The sequence below is a fragment of the Lagopus muta genome, chromosome 1, assembly GCF_023343835.1.
Source record: "Lagopus muta isolate bLagMut1 chromosome 1, bLagMut1 primary, whole genome shotgun sequence".
NCBI classification, from domain to species: Eukaryota; Metazoa; Chordata; class Aves; order Galliformes; family Phasianidae; genus Lagopus; species Lagopus muta.
Genome location: NC_064433.1, coordinates 10784668 through 10808124, shown reverse-complemented (window position 1 = coordinate 10808124; position 23457 = coordinate 10784668). Strand labels below are relative to the sequence as shown.

Here is a 23457-nt window from a genome sequence, read left to right as displayed (position 1 = left end):
TAACTTAAGGAATTTAACATCTTGCATCATGGAGAACTCATGTACATGAAGAACTCATGTCTTTTTTATCTGACAGAAGTCTCCTTTACAAAATTCCTAATACAAAGAGATTTTAAGCCTCCCGAAACAGTACTGTTTAAGCTGATAAGATTTACATTAATTAATGAGGGATCACTTTTAGCGTTTTATGAAATTTTTGAGATTAGAACAGTAGTGCTGAGAAAAGCAAACCTATTTCAAAATAGAGCAAAAGAAATCGTTGCAGACCATAATCTAGAAGGATGGATTTATTCACCCAGTTCTGCTTGCTTGTGCTTTTAAATCCAGGTCTATAAGTCTCTACTCTCAGATAATCCACTTGAACTGAAGGTGCAGTAATTTAGATTATATCTTCTGCCAAGGAGGCTGGAGCCAGGTAGTGATCTACCAAAAGTCACTGTGATAATTCCACATATACTTATGTTGAAAAACAATCATTTATCCACCCCCCAGCAAACTCTGTAGTCCTGGATCTTGGCCAGAATCCTCATCCTACTCCCAATGAAATCAATGATGAATTTCACAGTGTCTTCCCTAGCAGTAAGCCCAGCTTCAAAGCTGCCCTCACATGGCAAAACTCCAGGTAGCTCTCTGATCTTCCTTTCCAACACATCTGCTTCCATGTAGTACAGGAAAATATACTGTACATCCCTGTGCCTGCAGATATGAATCTGTCCCAAAAGCTACTGTGGTGATGGGTCTTGGTTAAATGCTGTTTTTTTCCTCCTTCTGGTTGCTTTATTACCTATTACATTTGCACATAAACAAACATTTTACATGCAAATCATGAAACCAGCACAATTTTATAATACTTACGAAACTTCTGGAACTTCGTATATTTAAAATGCACATTGAAATTGAAAATAGAACAAAATAGAGAGCTATGGAGAGAAAATTAGACTTTGCACCCTGGAAGGCTTCACAGTGAAGGAGAAAACTCACTGACTTCATCCTGGCAGGATGTCCTGGGACAAAAATTGTGCTGTAGATCAAAGTTATCTACACTTGGATTGCATCTAAAGGATATTAAACTGATGTCCAGCAAACCCTTATATCCATATAGTTAGTACACATAAGTGCTTCTTCCAGAAATCAGTAACTGGGAACCATAAAAAGCTTTTTATCTAACTAACCATTTCAAATATTTCTTGTCAATTCCAACAAACACTAGGAATTAATCCTCCAGAAAACATCAAATAGAAAGTAGTGTCGTATGGAGTCCAACTTTTGATATGACTGTAGAATTTCAGACAAACATTGTATTTGAATGTGGTTTTTGACTACAGTTTGATTGTTTGATCATAACAGGGCTGTCAGAAAAATATGGACCTTTGTTCTTTTTCTGTTTTATGCAGGTAAATTAACCTACCTAGTTCATTAATTTTTGTATTTTCAAATTTTTGTGCTTGCGTAAAACAGGGATATCCAGCACAAAATGAGAAGATAAAAAGAGACTTACCTCAGACCTGCGTCCCCTGTTGACATACACACACACTGGGCTGAAGGCTCCACTGCCACAGACGTACAGGTGTGTGCGATTGTATGACTGTATCACCCGCACAAAATTTCCACAGCCATGCTGCAGGGATTACAAAATAAATAAAAATGACATTGGCAGATGTTAGTGAATACTGGGAATTCTAGGGAATAGATACAATTCATATTTTTAGTTGCATCATGAGAACAGCTACCAATTTTGCTACTCTTTGGTTTTGAACATCTGCAAACATTTGCTTTCTTTTCTTGCCATTTTCTCTAGGCTCAGAATCAGGCACTGATAGGGCATTATAGAGGAGCAGTTAGAATAGTATCTGTAACTTCTCCATCTCAACACTTTGATTTTCATCCAAAGATTTCTCTAATGGGAAGAAGCAGGGGCCTCCACAGGAAAGCAAGAAATAATCTTAGGAAGTTTCCTTAAGGAAACATCTACAACAGTATCTTCTCTTTCCCTCCACCTCCCGGTTGTTTTTCATTGTTGGTGGGTTTTTGGTTATTTGGATGCAGCATAATTCCTTTGCAAAAGGAGGCTGAAGCTAGGAAATTATAAAACATTAAAATAGACTTTCTGTCCCTTGGGAAGGTGTTGAAGAGATCAGGTGCACAGTGTTCTCCTTGATCCTCCTGGTTGGAGACTGGAACACAGGCAGTTGAATGGCTGCAAAGATGGTGTCACGTTCAAGGTTTTGAGTACTATGATCATAGTCACACCTTCAACAGACCAGGCATATTGGCATTGGATGGGATGCAACTGACCAGGAAGGGCAAGAATATACTGGGCTGCAATCTGGTTGGGCTCATCGCCAGAGCTTTGAACTAGATTTGATGGGGGAAGGGGATGTACTGCTGAGCGACAGAGAAGAGCCATGGAAAACTCACTTTAGGAAGCAGTGAGGAAAAACCTCCAATTTGTAGCAAAGGAATTTGGGAGCGTTCCTCCAAGGAGGTGACATGACAGATAGCCCAGCTGAAATGCCTCTACACACAGCATGGGAAATAAACAGGAGGAGAGGAAATTATGGAGCAATTGGTAAACTATGACATAAACATAGTCAGATGAATTACACAAGTGTAATACTACAATCAAGAGCTACAAGATTTTTAGAAGGAATAAGCAGGGCAAGAGGTGCAGGGGAGTTGCTATCTAGATAGATAGTGAAAAGCTGCCTCAGAGAAACAGCCATGACCAGGCTGAGAGCTGGTGGATTAAAATTAGGGACCAGTCCAATAAAGGTCATCTCATCCACCCAACGTTGGTTGGGTGCTACTACATGTCACCTGAGGGTGGCCAGGGGGAGCCTGTTAATGAGGACTTCTCGTTTCAGCTACAGGAGGTATCACACTCCCAGGCTCTTGTCCTGATAGAGGATTTCAACCACCTGAACATATATTGGGAAAACAAACCCACAGACTCCTGGACTGTGCTGAAGAAAACTTACTGATCCAGGTATTGGACAGACCAACCAGAGGTGAAGCATTACTGGATGTGCTGTTCACCAATGCAGAGGAGATCATTAAAGAGGTTAAGATTGGTGGCAGTCTGAGCCTCCAATTTATTTCCAAATGATCAGAATTCTGAACAACACATTACATAAGCAAGTTTGCAGTGAATTGTTGCTTCATTTTGAAGATCAATCAGAATAACATCTTCAAATCAGCAGGAAAATTGAAACAGATTGCTAAGTGCCACACAGTTTCACACTATCAGTTCTACAGTTTTCTCCTTCCAACATACCCTCTTCTTCTCTTGCTCTTCCCTTTTACAAAGTCATCCACTGTTAATACACTCTGGACTAAAAATAGACTTTTTTCTTGAATACTTTCTTACTGAGATCTCAGACTTGCCTTCATATTCAATCATCCAAATCTTCATCAAAGACAGTGAGAATCACATGTGTTTTTTGAGCATAGGATTGGAAACAGTCATCAATCATCTTCATGAAAATCTGTAGAATTAATCCTTGTTCAAACAATTCATTTACACTTAAAGCCATTCACATTTCTGGTTCAGTAGAAGCTGGCACTCTACAAGAACCTCTGAAAATTGGTGCATAATTATAAGCAGTTCAGTGTTCTCAGTTTCTCTGCGGGGAACACTGCACGCCCTCAGTGAAGTGCTTGCTTTAGTTATATAAGAAAGATCCTTTAACCTGGTCAAAATTTATTATTTCTCTATAGTTAGGGTGTTCCTAAAAGTTTCCATTCTCTCATATCTTACTATCTTAGTTTGGGTCTGAGGCTTTAGTAGTGTCTCGCTATTGAAAATAGGTTTCTCTCAGCAGTACTACCAATCCAAATTATGCCCGTGGAAAAGGAAAAAGGAGAAGTGAAGTTATAGCACCATCTTATGTATGCCAGAGTGCAAACTGATGCTTTCTTTTCTTGCTGTTTGCAAAAAGTTTTTGCAGAAGAGCCCTAGGAAAAGAGTACAGAAACCTCAGAAGAAAGGTCCTCAGGGAGAAGGGCAAGGAGTCAATGGCTAGATGAACAGCACTGGGATGGGGGGTACTTTGCACCAATTGCATGCCATGTACTTTTAGAAGTGTTTATGGCAAAAACGCAACGGTGGTTAGATGAATTAAGGATTTCATTAAAGACAGCCCTCTGAGGTTGCATCTGATACACAGTGTATTTTCATGTGTCTTCTACTATGATTTATGGACAAGTAACAGAAGTTGGCTCAACATTAACATTATCATGTTTTAATGCTCACAGGCAGGAAGTCCATTTTACGATCTTCTGTGAGCTTTTGCCCATTTCTCCATTACTGACCTACTGAAGCCCATCTGCTGTGTGATTCAACTGAGTACTGCACTGTACTGTGGCTCCACAATCCATCAAGAGATTATTGTGTTAGAAAATATTGTGTAGAACTGTTCTTCAAAAACTATTTTTATTTTTCCTTGTGATGATATTACTTCTTGCTTCTAAGTTATCTGGGTCTGAGGTGACATGAAATAGTTGTTCCTAGGACGGCTGTTTGTCAAAGCTGGTAGTTAAGCTCTATATATTCACATATCACTCATTCTTCACTTGGAGCTGATACCAATACTCACTCAATAACAGTCTGGTGAATTGCGTTACTGTCAGTAGCTATGTCCTAGAATCTCATTACAGTAAATGGAGAGAAATAGATGTCAGCCTAAATTAAGCATCCAAGTTATCTTGGTGAGCTTACTATTTGGAAGGGACAATTTCTTTTTAGTAATAAAAAAGAAAATGCATAAATCAGTGCTTGTCTAATGGTAGTGGAAACGAACCCTCCCCTAACCACCTTTGAAAATAATTTGCTGTCTGATTGAAGTCCTTTACTGTCTGTTTCTCTTTTGTCTTTTGATAATTGCAACTCTCTGACAAGCCAAACGCTATCACGCTTTGACTTCTGAATTCATTCTCTGCTTCTCCTAATCTTATCAGGAATGAAATACACAAGAACTCTATTCAAAGTGGACTATAAATTTCAAGTTGCAAAGATTCATTCAGACCTGGGTTCTCTTTTTCTCATTATCTCAGTGAGCTTTCAATAAGGTACATCACTGATTTTGGAACTATTTTTCAGAACTGTATACGTATATATAGTACCAAAATTCGGAGGACATTAAGAAAATTCAGGTAAGCTTCTATTTTTGGAACTTCTCTAGCTGTAGATCACTATAGTGAATTACTAAGTACAGTTTTAAAGAAACTGTATTACAGCTACAGTCCAGCAAGCCAACCTTCTGGCGCCTATACCAGCTGCTGCAATAAATTTAAATATAAAAAGCAAAAAACACCACCATATTTTTCTTACAAAACAGACTCATCAGAATTATAGTAACATTGCAAGTCATACATGTAGGTTTAGTTAACAATAATAAAGCGTAACTATAATAAATAAAGATGTTAGATTACATAGAAATGTGACTTTCTGTATTTTTTTAAAAAACTTATTTTTCTTTTGTCAACAAAATCTACAGTTTTGTCTATAAAATCATAGAATCACAGAATGGCCTGGGTTGAAAAGGACCTTGAAAGTCATCTAGTTTCACCCCCCCTGCTATGTGCAGGGTCACCAACCACCAGACCAGGCTGCCCAGAGCCACATCCAGCCTGGCCTTGAATGCCTCCAGGGTTGGGGCATCCACAGCCTCCTTGGGCAACCTGTTCCACCTGTCACCACCCTCTGTGTGAAAAACTTCCTCCTAATATCTAACCTAAACCTCTTCTCTTAGCTTAAAACCATCCCCCTTTGTCCTATCAGTGTTATAGACTGTGAGATGAAATCTCTTCAGAAGGATAACTGTGTTCAAATAGACCTCTACCAAAAAGAGAGGATCTGCTGTATTGTACTACGGTATTTTTCGGAATTGTTCATTTCCACCTATTTTCTATAAAGACAGCAATGGAAAATTATCATCCAATGTAGGTGCTTTAGAAGGTGTCTGCATGTAGATGGGAGAATAATCAGCTGCAATGCAAAATAAATCAACATAACTTCTCCATAGTCTGTGTTTCAAATGATTCCAGAGACCACCTTTACTTTTCCCAGTAAAGCATACTAGTTTTTTTTTTCCAGTTTGTCAAAATCTGAAGGTGCATTCTGTTTACAAAGCTTGGCTTTTCATAATTCCAGTTTGTCGTTTGGTCTGCAGAGAATTTAAAATGCAAAAATAAACACTTGTTTCATTTTGCTTTTGGCTGCAGTTGAGCTGCTCTGACTTTATTGCCAAGAATGTAACTCATGTATATATGAGGATATGCGTGTAGAGTGTAACTTACCGTAGGGTCTTTGCCAGCCATTTTGCACTCTTCAACCTTATTTGCTGATGCTGGCCACAAAATCTATGAGGAAAAATAATAAAATTAAGTAACATAATTATTACATAATTTATTTTTTAAATAACAAACAAAAAAACTATTGAGTTGCAGAATTTGCACTAATAAGTTAATACTTTGATATTTTTTACACTTTGATTAGAAGATTTTTCACCTATAAATAATTTCTGTCTCAGAAAGCAGTAAATGAAATAAAAACTCAGATATTTGGCAGGTATAAGTTACAATTATATATTAAATAATTAATTTATAATGAAGCTATATTTTAATAAGTTATAAGTTAATCAATTTATTTATTTTTCTTCACCATCATCATCATCCTTCTCTTTTTTTTTTTTTTTACTTTATTGAACTTCTATGAATTGTTAACAGTGAAAACTTGAAGTCAAAAACACAATAAAAACAATTCTTATCAGAAATCTTAATTTTTCTCAGTAAAGGTTTACGTATCTTATCCTGATTAAAAACTTAAGATTTCTGGTTGATTTCTTGGTTTCTTTTCAAGGTTTCCTGCAACACAGAGAGCATTTTGACAAACATCACTATGTCTGAATATTTATCTGAGCTATACTTAAACACTTATGTCTTCTGTTATTTATCTTGATTTTGGTGTAGAAAAGACATCCCTTAGAAATTTCCATCTGTAAATTTAATAAGTGACATGATCTGATAACATTCAGCTTCAAGATAACATAAATAATAGCATTAAAATTTCTCTCTACACGTAAAAATATATATTTTAATATACATACGTTACGCAGAGAGTTACAGGTTCATATGTATATAGCATATGTATATAGTGTTTCAAAATAGTGTAAAATTAATAAAGTGAATTTGTTATAACAATAAATCAACTAGAGAAAGAATGTGTGGAACTGCAGAGACTGTTTATGAGCATGATATTGGGTGATCGCAGTCACTGACAGAAAACATTGGGTATTTTGCTTCTCTCTGATTTTCAGAAATTTTATTTTGGGTTTTCAATGCTTAGATTGACTGTCGAAATATTTCATAGTGTTATAATGCAGAACTTAAGCCATAAAAGCCTTTGTACCTTACCAAACTCTGAACAAAGTCAGAAGCAACCTTTTAAAAGTATGCAGTGCATAACATGTCCACTTCCAGACCAGGCTGGCAGAATCACTGTGAGATCTAAACTAGCAAGAAGGCCACAGCAGCCACTTCCAACCAAAGTACGTATCTCCACTACAGATGTTTATTTCCATACCAGCAAAAGGAAGATAAACATACCAACACACAAATGGGATTGAATTTAAATGTGTAAGTTAGAGAGTCAGGCAGATCAGACTCCCCACACAGTAAATTCAGGTAGACAGGAGTGTACAGAGGGTGATTCAGAGCAAAGCCTAATTCAAGTGCTCTTAATCACCCTTCAGTAGGGCCTCCTATCTCTCGGCTGACAAAACAAAGCCTTGACTCTTAAATATCAAACTTCCCTACCCCAAGTTGGATCTCAGCCCCTCGAAGCCCTGCCCTCGAAGCCCTGCCCTGAAGCTCAATAATAAAGCCCATAGATTATTTTGGTATAACGAGGTATATAAGGATGCATTTTAAGGCACAGGTGTAATACTGAAAATAGGTGAGGCAAAGTCTGTAGAGAAGTAATTTCTCAACAGTCCACTTTATGGACACACAAATATTTCTGCAGGCTGCTTATTTTAAAAGCAGAAAAGCTGGATTTGATTTACCTCTGGAAATAAAAAAGGAGTCTCAAAATGTTTCACTATTAATTTGATTCCTTTAATAAAAGCAGTGCCTAGTACAGGCTGAGGAGTTGTGACACAGAGAGATCACAGAAAATGGCATCTCAGCAAGTGAGAGAAACAGCCACAAAAAGAGTGTGCTGAAGGTCACACTGTCCATAAAACACCAAGCTGGTGGTGTCTCAGCTATCCAGTTGAAGGCTAAGGTCCAACACAGCCATAACAAAGGCTGAAAAACAGTTCAGAGAGTAAGTTTGGGAGTGAAAAACAGAAACAAACATAGTTGCGGGTTAAAGTCATCTCTGTTCTGTTGCTTTTTCCCTTTCACCTGAAAATGATAGCACATCCCATATTCTTCCTTACAGTCTCTTTCTTTCTTTTTTTTTTTTTTAAACTGCATCTCTGAATTATCTTAAATCTTCAAGAGGAGTGGAACCTATCAATCCATATAAATTTTCCTTATGGGGCCAAGCCATGGTGAACGTCACTTCAAAACAAGTTAACAGTTGAAAACAATGGCTGAGGAGCAGCTTGTTCATCTTGCATTACACATAAAACAAGTACTAACAGCTCAGTAAGGTGTGGGTCTGGACTTCTGCCTGATGCAAACTAATGAAATACACATTTTTTGTCTGAAAAAGAAATGCATACAGTAAGGAAATCTTGGATTCTCAAAATAAATACATACACTAAGAGGGTCTTGGCTTATATTATTGATATTCAAAGACAGAATGTGATCTTTGCTGCCCACATAGATCCGATCCTGATCTTCATCCATTAATAATATCCTGTAATCCAGAGGACTGTGTGATATTCTGTGATATTCAGAGGTCTTCGTCGCTTGAAGCTCTGAAATAGTAAAGACAGGAAGTTTGCAAGTATGTTCAGTTGCCATTATCACTTCAAAACTGCAACACTTTTTAAATAAAAAAATCTTTGAACTCAACTAAGGCCAACCAAAGAAGAAAAACGTTTATCAGACACTTAGTAATAACACAGTAGTTTCAATGCAATTCCTGGTTTGAATGCAAATTTTTCATATACTATGTAACTATGCGTAGCTCATAAAAATCCAGCATTGCCGTTATTCAGTCATGTAATAAGTCCTTATTTTAATGGGCACAATTATTTACAGCTTTGGTTTTTAAGGAAGATCATATATTAAATTAATCAGTATTTTCAATCCATTTTGAAATTTATGACAGCGCAGAATCCAAAAGTCAATGCAAACTGTGCAAGAATAGTTAATTTTATATTCCTGACCGGGCTTCATTGACAATAGATTTTTGTTGTTTCCAAAGTCAATTTTTTTTTTCAGTTCTTCATCACCGTTCATGGCTTATTTAAAAATAAAAATAAAAAAAGTTGAAAAAATATAGAAGTATTTGATCAAGCCTAGATATGCTCGTTTATTATGTTGTTTGCTTATTGCTTATTGACCAAACTACCCGAAACGTAGAACTAGTTCTTTTGCTGTTGTTCTATTCCTTCACTTAGAACTTTCTTCAAGGAATTGAAGTGAAAAACATCCTTTGATCTCAGCAGTGCAGGATCAGGCCTGTTTCAGGAATAGCACAAACATTTGTAATGTAAGTATTACTTGCTGCCCTTGAAAAAGATCAGCCTTTCTGTTTTTGCTTGGCCAACATATTTTGGCCTCTATTCAGATTAATTTTCTTCTCACTAATAATAGAAGGGATATTTCTCAAAAATTGATAATGGAAAACAACCAAAACTTTTATCAATTTTCCTGTATTTAAATGTTTCACATATTATTATGATGTGATCAGGGACATGTTCCCTCTGACTTTAACAGGGTGGCAAATATAGAATACAGAATATAGATAAGGTCTTCCTAAATTCATAGATTGGGCTCTCAGCCCACATCTTATAAACTGTATATAAACTGAAAATAAGACTTGTCTCTGTTTCTAAAGCCTGTGAGGTGTGGTTTGTTTGTTTGTTTGTTTGTTTTCCACTAACCCAAAATCAAGGTTTTTGTTCTAGCATCTTCTACAGATAAGGGTAGATAATTTATCAAAAATTAGTCACGTTAGATTTTCAAATGACTAGATTAATGTGGGACGATAACATTTTGGAAGGCAAAACTCTCAAAACAAAAAATATTACTGGATATTTACTCCACATTAAAAATAAAATGGTCAGTAAATATGTACTTTCTGCAAAACATATTTAGCTAGAAGTACATGTTTTTTCTTGGAGAGGAATTTTTGACAGGCTGGATACAACACAAAGGCAAACTCTGCAGTCCTGAAGAGGACTGAGCTATCTCTTTACTACAGAACTAATGATTGAAAGAACTCTTAACAGAATATGATTTTTACTGATAAATATGATACATAACCCTACTTAATTTTTGTATTGATTATTACATAGCTTCACAGAAAGATGAAAAATACCTTTGATGACTGAAAGATATGATGTTTTGATTGACTTAGACATGATAGCTTTCAAATGGTTTCCTACATGCCTTTATTTACGGTAATATTAAAAAGATTATTAATATTTCTATTTCATGTTTTGCTCAGCAAAAGTTAAACATTCAGTCAAGACCTACAGGCTGTGCTTAAGAGTTTAAAATGAAACTGGAGTCTTTAAATGTATATGAAAATTGTCCATATAATTTTCAGAAATGTATCTTCAGTCATTGAAAAATCAATTGTTTTACTCTATTTAAAAATGTCTTTATGTAAACATTAATTGACATTTTCAAAAGCACCTGGGAGACTCATTCATACTGCCATTAAATTTCAGACCCTTTGCTCTCTCTGAAATTCTCAGACTGACCTTTTGTAACATGCCTGAGAAGCTACTCCTCACCCTCTTTCCTGGGTGGGTTATTAACTTTACTGTAATGTCTGGCAGCTCTAAAATGAAATTGAACCATCTCATAACTGTATACTTGATATGCTAGAAAAGCACAGACAAACCGGGAAAGGCAGCAGTTTCCAGCACAACACTGTGTGAATGTGAGCATATTGATTGCACAATGTAATGTCCTCCCTTGTAGCTTCAGTTAGAATAAACATAATAGTGAGTAAACTACGACTGACATGCAAATAGCAACAGATATTCATTTTCCATAACTGCTACTTACAGAAATCCATTACTTGACTGGATTTTTTAGCCTCTTTGTAAAGATAATTTTCTTTCTAAGGCATCAGAAGGGTACTCTGTTTCTATCAAGTTGCTGATAAGGGGAGCACCTTATGACATGCCACTGGCTTATGAAGACTCAATGCCGTGTCTATGATGGAAGGTAAACCCTTGAATTCAGTAGAATACTGCCCTAAAACAAAGACTCTCATGATTTATTACCTCTATTTCTTTCAGAGGTGAAGCTTATAGTTCATTGCCTACTAGAGGCCCCAATCAAGTGGGGAGGGAATTTATAATCTATAATTATTTTCTTCTCACTTAACAAAATTTACCACACAATCATCTAGGGATGATAATAATTATTATTTTAAAATTCACTATCTAAATGCTGTTAATTAGAAAGTGCAGTGGCTTAAAAAATGCTGCAAGGCCTTCCACCATCCCTTTTGTCAGATTTTGGAAAAAATGATTTAAATATTTACAGTTTTTTTTTAAACATATTTTATTCCCTGCTTTGTGAATTTACCTAGGCATTCAAGGCAGTGAAGTCTCTAAGGAGAATAGTGTCACAGACAGATCCTTGTGAATATTAATATTTTTCTATGGCAATCAAAGTGAACATAATAATATATTATACATGCAAATAACTGCCATTACTTATGATGCAAGAGTAACATTTGTCCATCCTTTCTTATAGGTCAGTGAACTTGGTTTTGGTTTTCCTAGGATTATAACACCAATAACAAGTTTATTCCTACTATTAGAAATATGATATGGTTGAACAGCTCTTCTCTTTTGAGGAAGAACAAAAGCATCAATGAACTTTCTCCCCACAACTATTATTGAAGTGCACACTCTGGAGCTCCCAGTGACCAGGAATTTTTGATGTGCACAGCATATGGCTTACTGAAAATTAGATTAGCACTCTTTAATTATCCTTCTAACCCCCCACATAAAAGTTAATACAAATATTTTGGAGAAAATGACTTGATCTTGCAGAAGGAAAATATATATATATATTTGTGCTGTATCTATTGTTAACATCACAAAAGCCTTTTTAATGCTAAAAGCACACTGTGAACAAAGCAAATCACAGCAATCAGAGACTGGAAATCCAGGAATGTGGAGATATCTCCTTCCATTGACAAACACATTCTGTTATACCTGAACTATCCAAACTGCACATGTACATATGATTCACTTATCAGGCAGTCCTCTGAATGCCACATTTCATTACTTGACACGACCCTTTTAGCACTTATTTCACATTCACTGGTGTCTGAAAACATAACCTGACCTTCCTAATGTAAGGGATATAATAATCTCCAATGTGTAAGATAAAACAAACCTTAATGTGACTTCATCAGCATCAATCCTATACTAATATGTATACACTAATAAAACTAATGCAGTATTTAGTGACACCTTCCTATGCAACCATCCCCAGCCCATGTCCAAGGCACTGAGTTTATCCACAGATAAGATTTGGATGGGCGGTCAGAGAGTGCATGTCAGCTTCTCAGCATTCAAATGTCTGTGGGTTTCCAAGCTGGCATGATCTCTTTGAGCCGATCTAGGATGATATATCAAGCTTTTAATTTAGGATCCCCTGTGGTAAAGTACAAGAAATAATATGTTTTCTTCCTCCTTCTTGTTGGCACAGGAATTAATCCTCAGAAGGTTTCTTTATGGGGAAGCTTCAGAGCAGAAGCACAGATTTAGATGTTAAAAAAAAAAAAAAAAAAAAAAAAAAGGAATAAAGTATAATAAAGTAGAGCAATGGATTTGCAGACAGAACATTGAAGGGGAGGAATCTAGATTTCTGGAGAAAGGTTCTCCACAGGGAATCTCTACTGCCCAAATTGGCACAGATTCTACATAGCCATAGTGATTTGAAAGTGAGGAAAACTGCACTGTTCTCTTTTATTCTGAGTTGTGGATGCCACCAGCAGCAGGCTGTGTGCATCCAGCAGTGGGCTTGAACACATTAGCCCCGACTTAATGAGACTGAAAGAGCCTCTTAAGTCTCATTATACCATTAGTATGTGCCAGCAAATGTGCCAGCTCATGCCAAATGTGAGACTGCAATATAAAATCTCAGCTTCTACAAGCAGGAATAGAACAAATTTTCCATCTCTTTCTTTTATTTTTTTTCTCCTCAAGAATTAAATCCTTAAGTAGAACAATGTTTTTGCTTACAGTATCTAATAGAAATGGTACCATTTTACTCTTCAATCACAACTGAACACATAAAAAAATGATTTGTTCATGAAGTTAAAAAAAAAAAAGTTAGAAAAAGTATTTTAAAAAGAAGAAAGCCAGAAGAAAGGCTCTTTTTGATCATATTTTTAACATCTTCCATCCTATTCTGCATTAACTAACTAGCTGTTTTCTATCCTTCTAGCAGAAATGACTAGAAAAGAAGTATTTAGAAGATAATGGATTTCATAAGATCCTAATGACTTTAACTATTATTTTCTTGCTCTTATTTCTGATTTTTTCTTTAATATAAGGAAGTAGAAAAAGATTGTTATTTTTTACAGTTCTCAACACAACTGCATAAAAATACACTGTTCTTTTTTATGTTTGCAAAGAAATACACAGTCCACATATTTCCTTCTGAAATCTTCAGAACATGTCACCTTTGCTCCATCAATATACCTATTCTGTAAAAAATCTGTATTGATTCCTTTCACTTAAGGGAGTGAGAGACCTGCTAAAGCGTTCTGCTGTAGCTCTTGCTGTGTTCAAACTACAAGCCAACCTTCAGCCCACTCCCAAGTGAAGCTGATTATAAATGGGTCCATAGTTGTTTGGCCAAAGAGCCATCAGCAGCCAGATGTGCTCCCTGTCAGTCCCTTGTGTGCCTTAACCGCTCGGTGCCCAAAAAGCTCAGGTGGACCTTTGACCTTTTCTTTTTTTCTTTATCTCTTCTTCACACATCAGGAATCTTGCCACTTTTTAAAACTCCATTAGAAGGAAACTTGCCTTTTTCTATGAAGAGGCAATAGGCTTATTAGAACTGGAAATTGTGAGCATACTTGCTAACTTCTGACTGTCTGAAAGGCTTTGAGTTTCGTTTTTATCTCAGAAAAAGAAAAGAAAAAGAAAAAGAAGAAAAGAAAAAGAAAAAAAGAAAAAGAAAAAGAAAAAGAAAAAGAAAAAGAAAAAGAAAAAGAAAAAGAAAAAGAAAAAGAAAAAGAAAAAGAAAAAGAAAAAGAAAAAGAAAAAGAAGTGAGTGTAAGGGGAGAAAATAGATTTACAAGTGCTCATAAAATCAGAGGCAAACTAATTAACAAGATCACTTGGAGGATAGGGAGGAAGGGAGTTCAGCAGTACAGGTTGAAACAAGAGCCCGCTTTGCCCAGAGCTAAAACATGTAATTTGCTAGGAGGAAACTTAAATTGCTGCATTTGGAATGAGGATAAATAACATGGAAATGTCAACTGTATGTAAATGTAATCCAATCTCACTATGCAACTTGAATACTTCTTAGTATGTTTGCTAAATAAGTTGAAAATGGAATTTACATATTACTGGTCTATGATAATGAAGTCTTTTATAAATAGAAATAATAGTGCCAAGGTGAAGTCTTTGGAGAATGAGGCCCAGAGGTCTAGCGTGTCTGAAGCACAATCTGTCACCTTGGGCAGCTCAACATACACATTAGGAGCCGTAAAAAGCTCAATAGCTCTTTGTGAAGGGGGACCATGTGTTGATAGGAAAACACTTACCAGTTAATAGTTAACTTTAAGCAGAGCATTCACATATGTCTATACACGATTCCCTTTTTACAATTCACAGAACACACAGAAGTCCCAAAATCCTGGTAACATGGATTATTAACCTGCTTTTGTTGGAGATTTTCAAAATTTGTTCTGAAGGGCTAATCACTTGTGAAAGAGCTTTATTATGCTTTTCTTAATATTTCTTCCACAACTATCAGAATGTTTTCCTCTTTGATTTGCTGAAAAAAGACAGGCAGACCCTCTGAGGTGTGGGCAGCTGCCAGTTTTGCACAGGAGGAATGTGCTTTCTAAGCAAAGGCAAACATACAGTGAGAGAAAGTTAGTTGCTTCTGCGTGGCAAATTGCAGCAGCATAGCTCTGTGGCACATTCGTCAATGTACTGTATTCCATCAGGTTAAGTGCATTTTTACTGCAGCTTTATATTATGAAGAACAGACAGTATTAAAATGCTGGCTTGTTTTTTTTCTTTCTTTTTGATTTACAGAGGTATTGTCATGATGAAATCATACCACATTCCACAACAGAACCTGGAAAAAACATCAACATTTTCCAAACTGCAGTTGCATTGCAATTCCAAGTCTTGCCAAAGATTCCAATATTGAGATTCCTTCATTGAAAATTATGCACGACCACCCACACCCTTCAGCCACACAGCCTCATATGGCTACAGACACTTCAAGGCATAACATTCATCCACTTATCTCACAGTAAACATGGAATAACCCCTCTGAAATCTCTGTAGGTATTTAAAAAAAAAAGCTGAAATGTAGCCTTCTTATTTTTTAATAGGCAGAGTGAAGTTATAATTGTACTGATCATCAACTTTATTCCTTAGCATGACTGGAGGGGGGAGAAGGGCTGTCTGTGTGTGAGTGAGAAGACATCTCAAATACTGCCACCCTACAGAACACACTAGAAGTTTTTGGTCTCATAACCAAAGAAACAATCTTGGCAAGTGTGGAGGTCTGCATAAACAAGCCAACTGGTATTAAAATTACTGCAGCTGAGGTAGCCATGTTGGATGGCAGCCCCCTCTACGCCTTGTGTAGAAAGTTAACCGCTCTTCAGAGTCTGCTCACAGTAATGAAGACTTGACTCTTTTGCTTCTTTTTGAAACAAATGGAGATGAGAGGTCCTTGCCACCTTGCCTAAGGCTCCACAAACAGAACTGCTCTCATACTCTAGCCTGTGTGCATGTGGTGGCTTTCCCACTGGCATCTGATAAGTTTTTGTTTTTGTTTTCCAGGTTCAGAAGTGAGAAGCTTTAGACTGCCAAATACTGCAATAGTTTTGACATGAAGTGAGTTAAAAAATCAACACATCCATGGAGAAGTCAGACAAATTCTACTGAGAGAAGTAAATCTTTTCACTGTAATCTCTTGTGTCTTCTTGCTCTCTCTGTTTTTTATTTTTTTCCCCAAATGAACCAGCAATTGCATCACTGGAGGAAAGGTTGTGATTCCTTGCGTGATTCTCATTCATATACAGAAATGTTCCAAGTAGTTATCAAAACTAACTGGCCAACTGAAGCCTTTACTGCATGCAGACATGAAAACTCTTTGATCCATGCTTAAAAAAAGATATGATAAATGAAAGAAAGGGAATTATTAGGATCGTCCATCTAAAAAAATGATTTAAGACTTAAAACAGCGCTATTCCTTACTAAAAACTGGCGGAAACATGAGACTCATGAGAACTGTTCTCCCCATCTGTTCATCTTCATCCCTTTTATCTCTGAGAGGAGAAAGAGGTCTGGGTGGACTTAGTATTAGTTTTGCATCTCATTCATGCTGCTATTATTTATGATAAAATTAAACCTTTTAAAGTTTAGGTTTGAGTATCTGTTTGCTCCCCATAAATGGGAGACAGCTTAGGGCAGCTGGGATATTTTTGCATGTCAGGGAGGGAAGGAGAGGAGCAGGGAGAGTGTAAGTAAGGTTCAATGAAAGGTAGGACATTTTACTGCTAGAACTGTCTCTGCAATATTGTTCTTTGGAGTTTTACTAATGAGTATAATGTAGATATGTTTTGTCCCTCACGAAGCTTGACAAAGGCAGCCACTCACAAAAAGAGAAGTTTTTCAGAGGATAATAAATTTTCATTGAACATTCATGGAGAACTGGAATAGAGAATTATCGAATATTGCAAAATCTTCAGCACCTTAAATAATTAAAGTATAATACTGGTCTTTTAAATTATTTTCTGACTGAGAAACTTTTCCACTTCAAGTCAAATGGAGAGTCATTCCTGTTGTCTCCCCATATATTGTTGCTATGCAGCAGAATTACGGCCAGATAAAATAAAAGCTTATTGAGAAAAAAATAGCTCAATTACTGAAATGTCATATTATGAGCTCTGTAATAAATATGAAATCCTTTCACTGTGGTGAGATAGAAGAACTCATTTCATTATATTTCTTTTTCTCCTTCAAAGAGCAACCTCCTCAGAGATTCAGCCGATCTCTCCATATCTAGGATTGGCATTACTGCCCATGCTGCAGTAATCCCTATTTTTATTGATCCAAAGAACTTCAGCTGTGTTCTGAGCCATGCCACATTATCCACAGATTTCCTTCAGAGGTCACTTCCTGCCCTTATTCTGAGTAAAAAGGGAAGCTTAGTATATGCGGGCTTGGTTACAATTTCATTATTACTATTATCGTTCTAATCAAATTAGGATTAGCTAACGGGCAAACATCAGACAGAAAAAGATCAAGCTAAATCCCAAGTGCTTAGCTTGAATTCATTCTTCAATAAAATAATGTTAAATTTACTCAGCCATGAGCTGAGTAAGATTTGTAGGGCAGTATTTCACATTCAAAAGAATTTCACTAATAAATTTATTTCAATGGACTGGTAAATTAATGGGTGATACTATTAGACTTTGTCAATACTGAATAAGGAGAGTTGTTAGTAAAAGAAATCATCTATATTAAAATAAAGAAACAGATATGTGGGATGGTGACATGACACAACTAGGTAAGCTGCTGCTTCCTATTTTAGAATATTTTCTTGTTTCCTTGAAGTATCAGTATGTCAGTAGATGATGTATACATATCTGCTGTCTGTACATTTGAGAATTGTCTCTATATACTAAGTTACCAACTTAGAAAGCTACCAAGCTACACTTTACATCTCAGAAAGATGAAGGAAGCACATATCCTTTCTGCACTATGTGAGAAAACAAAGCAGCTGGAGGTTAACAAATGGCATCCCTCCTTCAGTGAACCTTCAATGAACCTCTACTCCAGCATGCTGCCAGATGGGTCATTGTACTGGAGATAACCAACTTTATCAAGACAGAAAGCCACACTTGATTCCAGAGTTGTTTCACGGTTCTATTTACCCCAACCTCCTCTTGACATTTTTACCTCTAGAACAGAAATATGAGAATAGTAGAAAACTTCTCCACGATTCCTACATTTATTTGTTGTTCTTTATGGTTAAATAATCCTTTGTAATCTAGTTTGGCCTCTTTGATTTTGCATTCAAGAGGAAAGGCCACCAGTATTTTGCACTGAAAGAAAGCAAGCTGTGTTCAGGACATGGGTGTTTCCTGAAGTCAAGGAACTCTTGGCTTGTGAGAAGAGTAAAGGCAAAGTCTACCCTCAAATATTTCCCTTATTTATGTATGTATGTATGAACGTATGTATGTATGTATGTATATTAATACCTATCCATTCCTATCAGAATACCCATGTAGTTACATCAGATTGCATATTGATATTTTTTCCAAATAACTTGATATCACAAACTGCTTCACTAAACACAGGGTTTGGTCATGTCTCAAAGAGGATTTCAGAGGCTGGACACAACTGGAAGTTATTAATTTCATCATCAGTGTGGGCCGTGTAGCTCTACACTCTGATTGTTATGAGTATTTTCAGTGGTAAATTAATTATGACAGGATTTTTTTCTTAATGTCAACTTCAGCAACAAAATGTTTCCAAAAGTTTGCAGTGAATACCATTTTATTTATGCTTATTTTATTTCCCTATGGATTTGGAAGCTGAAGGGTGGTCAGTCACTATTAGGTGCCTTTTACAAGATGTGGCTGTTCCTATTGCTGGCTCAGTTGGAGTGAAAGAGTGTTACACCCGTGCTCCATGGGGAGATGTGTTCAGTAGGTAGCATGCTTGCTGTTTAAACACACTGAACATAACCATATTTCATTCTTTTTCACACCATGAAGACTGACACAAAGAGTGAATTTAGGAGCACATTCCAGAGCTGCATGCTACCATCAATCTTCAAGTGATCACCAGCTGGTATTTGGGTGCACAATAAAAGTCATGTTTACTGGGCTCAGCCTGGTGGATTAGAGTCCACTCAGCTCTAAATCCCACCCTAATGGTATTTTGCTTTTTGACTTAAACTTGTCACATAAACATATGAGTTACATATGTAAAGTGGAGTTAACAGTTTACTGTTTACTTGACTGAATTGTTTTTGGGTAGTATTTGGTAATGTACAAAAGACTTTGAAATTAAATGAAATAGCTGGAGGAAGTTATTTCAAGTGTGTTTCACATGCAAAAAGGAAGATTTCTTTTGTTTGTTAATGTTTTAAGTCCAGACTCTTCAGGCGTAATAAACTTGGCTAAAACTGGTTTGGATTTAAGAGATAACTTTTATGCTTTTCTGTTTAGATTTCATCTGAATGGGAATCCATTTAAATAAACAAATCTTCTGCAGTCACTCACTCCATGTTTAAACTAGACTTGCCATATTTATTCAGGAGGATGACCATCTACTATTTGGCCTAAAGAAGGGAAAAGTATAAGGATTGCCCCTTTTCCTTGTCCACAGATATCAAAAAGTTTTTGAGAAAAGCTACATGTTTATATTCAACTCTGAGTTACAAAGAATCTCATGACCAGAACTGCACCACTTCTAGAAAATTTTTTAGGCTCTAACAGGAGTGAGCTTTTAGTTCATTTGGGTATGCTGAACATCAACAAAGAGAAAAATGAAGATAAATGGTAGCTTCAGATAAAAAAGATCCAAGAAAAGTAACATATTCTGCTGAAGTATTTTATGAATCTCTTACAGTTTCAGCATAGAAAGGAACAAAGGACTGAGAGCACTCCAAAAAGAAAGGGTATGTAGATTCCAGGCAGACTAAAATTGGACACTGTAAGAATAGGATTAGAAGAGGTAGTGGATAGGTGGAGAATACAGGATAGAAGTCAACCATGATCAACCACTTAGATTTGTAGTAAACTATTAATTGTACTAGAGGATGATGCAACTGCCCTCAATACATAACTCTGTGTACTTGATTCTGAAACAAAACAAAATTACACTAACTTTAAAGGGAACTTTATGCCAAAATTCATAGATTGATTCCTTTGTGTATGCCTTGTACTCATATATTGGAGGCACAAGCAACATAATATGACTATTCATTTAAAGTATAATATAAGAACAGCAAGAACAAAGGAGATTTGTTTCATGGTCAGAAAAGGGAACTATAAGTCAGAACTCCCGGGCACTTGCTCTCTGACCTTGAACAAATCTCTCACTCTCCATTTATGCCCATCTAACCATCTGCTATATGTTCTGCTATATCACACTTACCTGCCTTTCAGAATTACTATCAAGTTCAGTTAATGCATGTTTAAAAAAAAAAGGGAAGGGAAGGGAAGGGAAGGGAAGGGAAGGGAAGGGAAGGGAAGGGAAGGGAAGGCAAGGCAAGGCAAGGCAAGGCAAGGCAAGGCAAGGCAAGGCAAGGCAAGGCAAGGCAAGGCAAGGCAAGGCAGAAAAATGCCAAACAGTTACCTTCTGAACTCTTAGCTTGGATTAAAAATATTTTTAATAAGTCAAATCTTTTAAGCTAGTATTTAGAATTTTCACTACTATGTTACTTATATCTACATTTTTACTAGCACTTTTAAATAATGTCGCTTCCATTGCATTTCACTATATACTTCAACTGTTCATCAGTTATTAAAACCTAAAAGTAAATCTAATAACTTTTACTTTTATTGAGCTAATCCTTCAGAGCTGCTCCCCTTCCTTGCCTCTATTTACTGTTCAGTGCTGGATTACTTTTTGGTTTAGTTGCACTGAATGATTTTAGAAGTGGAATTTCTTGCATCAGGAGTGCAGAAGAAATAATTTCAGCCTATTCTTACATATTTTTGGCAGCATTATAAAGACTAATTATTAACCATTAAAGACACTGCAGTCTAGAGATATCTGTCTTTCTGATTTGTGTTACAGAACTTATCAATTCTACTCCCTCTTTTGGGAATGTCATTGGGCTGAGAATTCTGACAATTCAGGGCTTTACTGTCACTGACCAGCATTCTGTTGAGCTCATTTTCCAATACTTTGCTCCTAATTTCCATTCTCAACACCACTAAAATCAACAGAGATCTGGTATAAAATATGTCTAAAGCATTAGAAATCAATTCTAAACTCTCCAAGCAAAACCAGCTATCAGAAACAAATTATCCAAATTTAGCAAATTTACCAGTTGGCTGCAAATGAAATTCCAAAAAATGTTGAAATATGAGCTCATGGTTAGAAATGACCTAGAAGTACAGACCACTGCACTCTACTGCTATTACAGCTGAACTGGAGAACAGACAATAGTTCTTAGTTATGTGATTCTCAGTTTTGCAGTATGTGTCAGACTTTCACTCTAGTAGTGCAGCCCCATGGGGGAACTGAGAAGAGCACAAGTCTCTAGCTTCTTGGAAGAATACTGTGGACATCAAAAGCCTTTCTGTCTAGTGCTTATGACTATCACAAACCATTGGGTGCATGTTGGTAGAGCCTACCCATGCATATCAGGCTTGTGAAAGGATTTAGGCTGAGAAACACTTCTGTGTTAGACAATCCAATCCAAAGACATAGACAGTACTGAATATGCTTAGTGGTACAGCTTTCAGTGATGAATATTTCAGATTATGAGCTAGGCTGGATTTTCCTTTAATATACTGAACTTAGGTTGTTAATTCCCAGCTAGATGTCAGTTTAGATTAAAAAATGTTATACTGGTTATATTTCATGTTATCCTTCCTTCCTATACTATACTTTACTTACTTGAACTTTTGGTGTGTCTCAACTATTGTCATCTCTTCTACAGTTAAATCTAGTACAGCAATTCCATTTCACCTTCCTAAGTATGACTACCAAAAGGATTCACCAATAGCTGTTATTTCATAATAAAGAAAACATTCTGGAGTTTGATGAAACATTTTCCATTTTGTTCTTCAGCCTGTTTCTGATAAGCCATCGTTGAGTAGTCATGCAGATGTGATGTGGTTACAGTCAAATTGCCTGATCCAAATTAAAAGAAGCAAAGACGGCTGATCTGGACTGTTCACTGCTTGACAAATGCCCTGTCCCTTTATCAAGCCAAATCAATACACAGTTTTCTGAAACAAGGAATAGTGACAGATGAACTAAACACATTAGTCCATATTGATTTCAGTTTTTTCTCTGTCATTTATTTCAAACTTCTTGCAGGTTCTTTTCTTCCTTCCTTTCCTTCCTTCCTTAGAATCATGTAATTGCTCAGGTTGGAAAAGACCTTAAAGATCACCAATTCCAACCACGAACTAACCACACTACCCTAATTCTAACTCTAACCCTCCACTAAATCACGTCCCTGAGCACCACCCTGCCCTCACCTCCCCTCTGCTCCCCTCCCTTCCCTGCTTTCCTCCCTGATTAGGAAAGAGGCCCAAATAGTTCACTCAGACTAGACATTTAACATTTAGGAGACAACACTAGAAGTAAAAGTGAATCTTCAGTAAGATAAAAATTGTAAAGTTTTTTTTTTTGGCTTATCTCCTTCCTCAAAGACCAACTGTGACAGCGATAGTTAAAAAAAAATAAAATTAAAATCAATAAAAATCTGAAAACTGTTAACTGGGGATTTTTTTTTTTTCCTCATTTCAATGGTGGAGTTTTTGGCCATGGAAATGAAGAAGATTTGATTCCTTGTATGTTGAATATAAAATTGCATCATAACTTCCAACCAGGACAAAAGAAAACCAGCCTCCCCCAGACAGGAGTGTGATTACCATGACACCTTAACTTGCTGGATTTATAATCTTAGAAGGCAAGTGACACTTGAGGAAAGGAAGGAAGTGAAGGCAATAAGATATCTGCAATTTGAATACATTTACATTTATTTCTTGATAACATTAAATGCTGTTTAACGTCCTTCTGCCCGTCATACACTAGGAAAATGCAAAGCAAAGGTCCTGGAAACTCCATTTATAGAAGCAATCAGAAAGGGACTTTTCATAGAAGTAAAAAATATTCATGAATAAATGCAAGTTCAGTCAGGCTGTGTGTCACTGATATTTACAAGCTGTTCACAAAGAACTCTGCACAGATCTTATAATCAGTACAGCTTCTGTCCTTCATTTCTGCTTTCTTTCCTCCAGCTCTCTAATAAAGCAAAGCGGTACTTTTAGCTGGTATGAAATTGTGGGCATCAACTGAGGTGACAGACAGTTCAGGTACAAGCATGAACAATACCATGCTTCCA

The 23457-nt window shown here is 36.4% G+C and overlaps 1 protein-coding gene across 3 annotated transcripts in view; it reads right to left on the bottom strand.

The window, feature by feature from the left end:
* SEMA3C (semaphorin 3C) overlaps positions 1–23457 on the bottom strand; it is a 120765-nt gene that overhangs the window by 42025 nt on the left and 55283 nt on the right. For all 3 annotated transcript variants that reach the window (XM_048959560.1, XM_048959556.1, XM_048959568.1), the window contains 3 exons: positions 8767–8927; positions 6298–6360; positions 1499–1618 (listed from right to left, as the gene is read on the bottom strand). In XM_048959560.1, coding sequence (XP_048815517.1) covers positions 1499–1618; positions 6298–6360; positions 8767–8927 — 344 coding nt within the window. The remainder of the gene's footprint in view (positions 1–1498; positions 1619–6297; positions 6361–8766; positions 8928–23457) is intronic.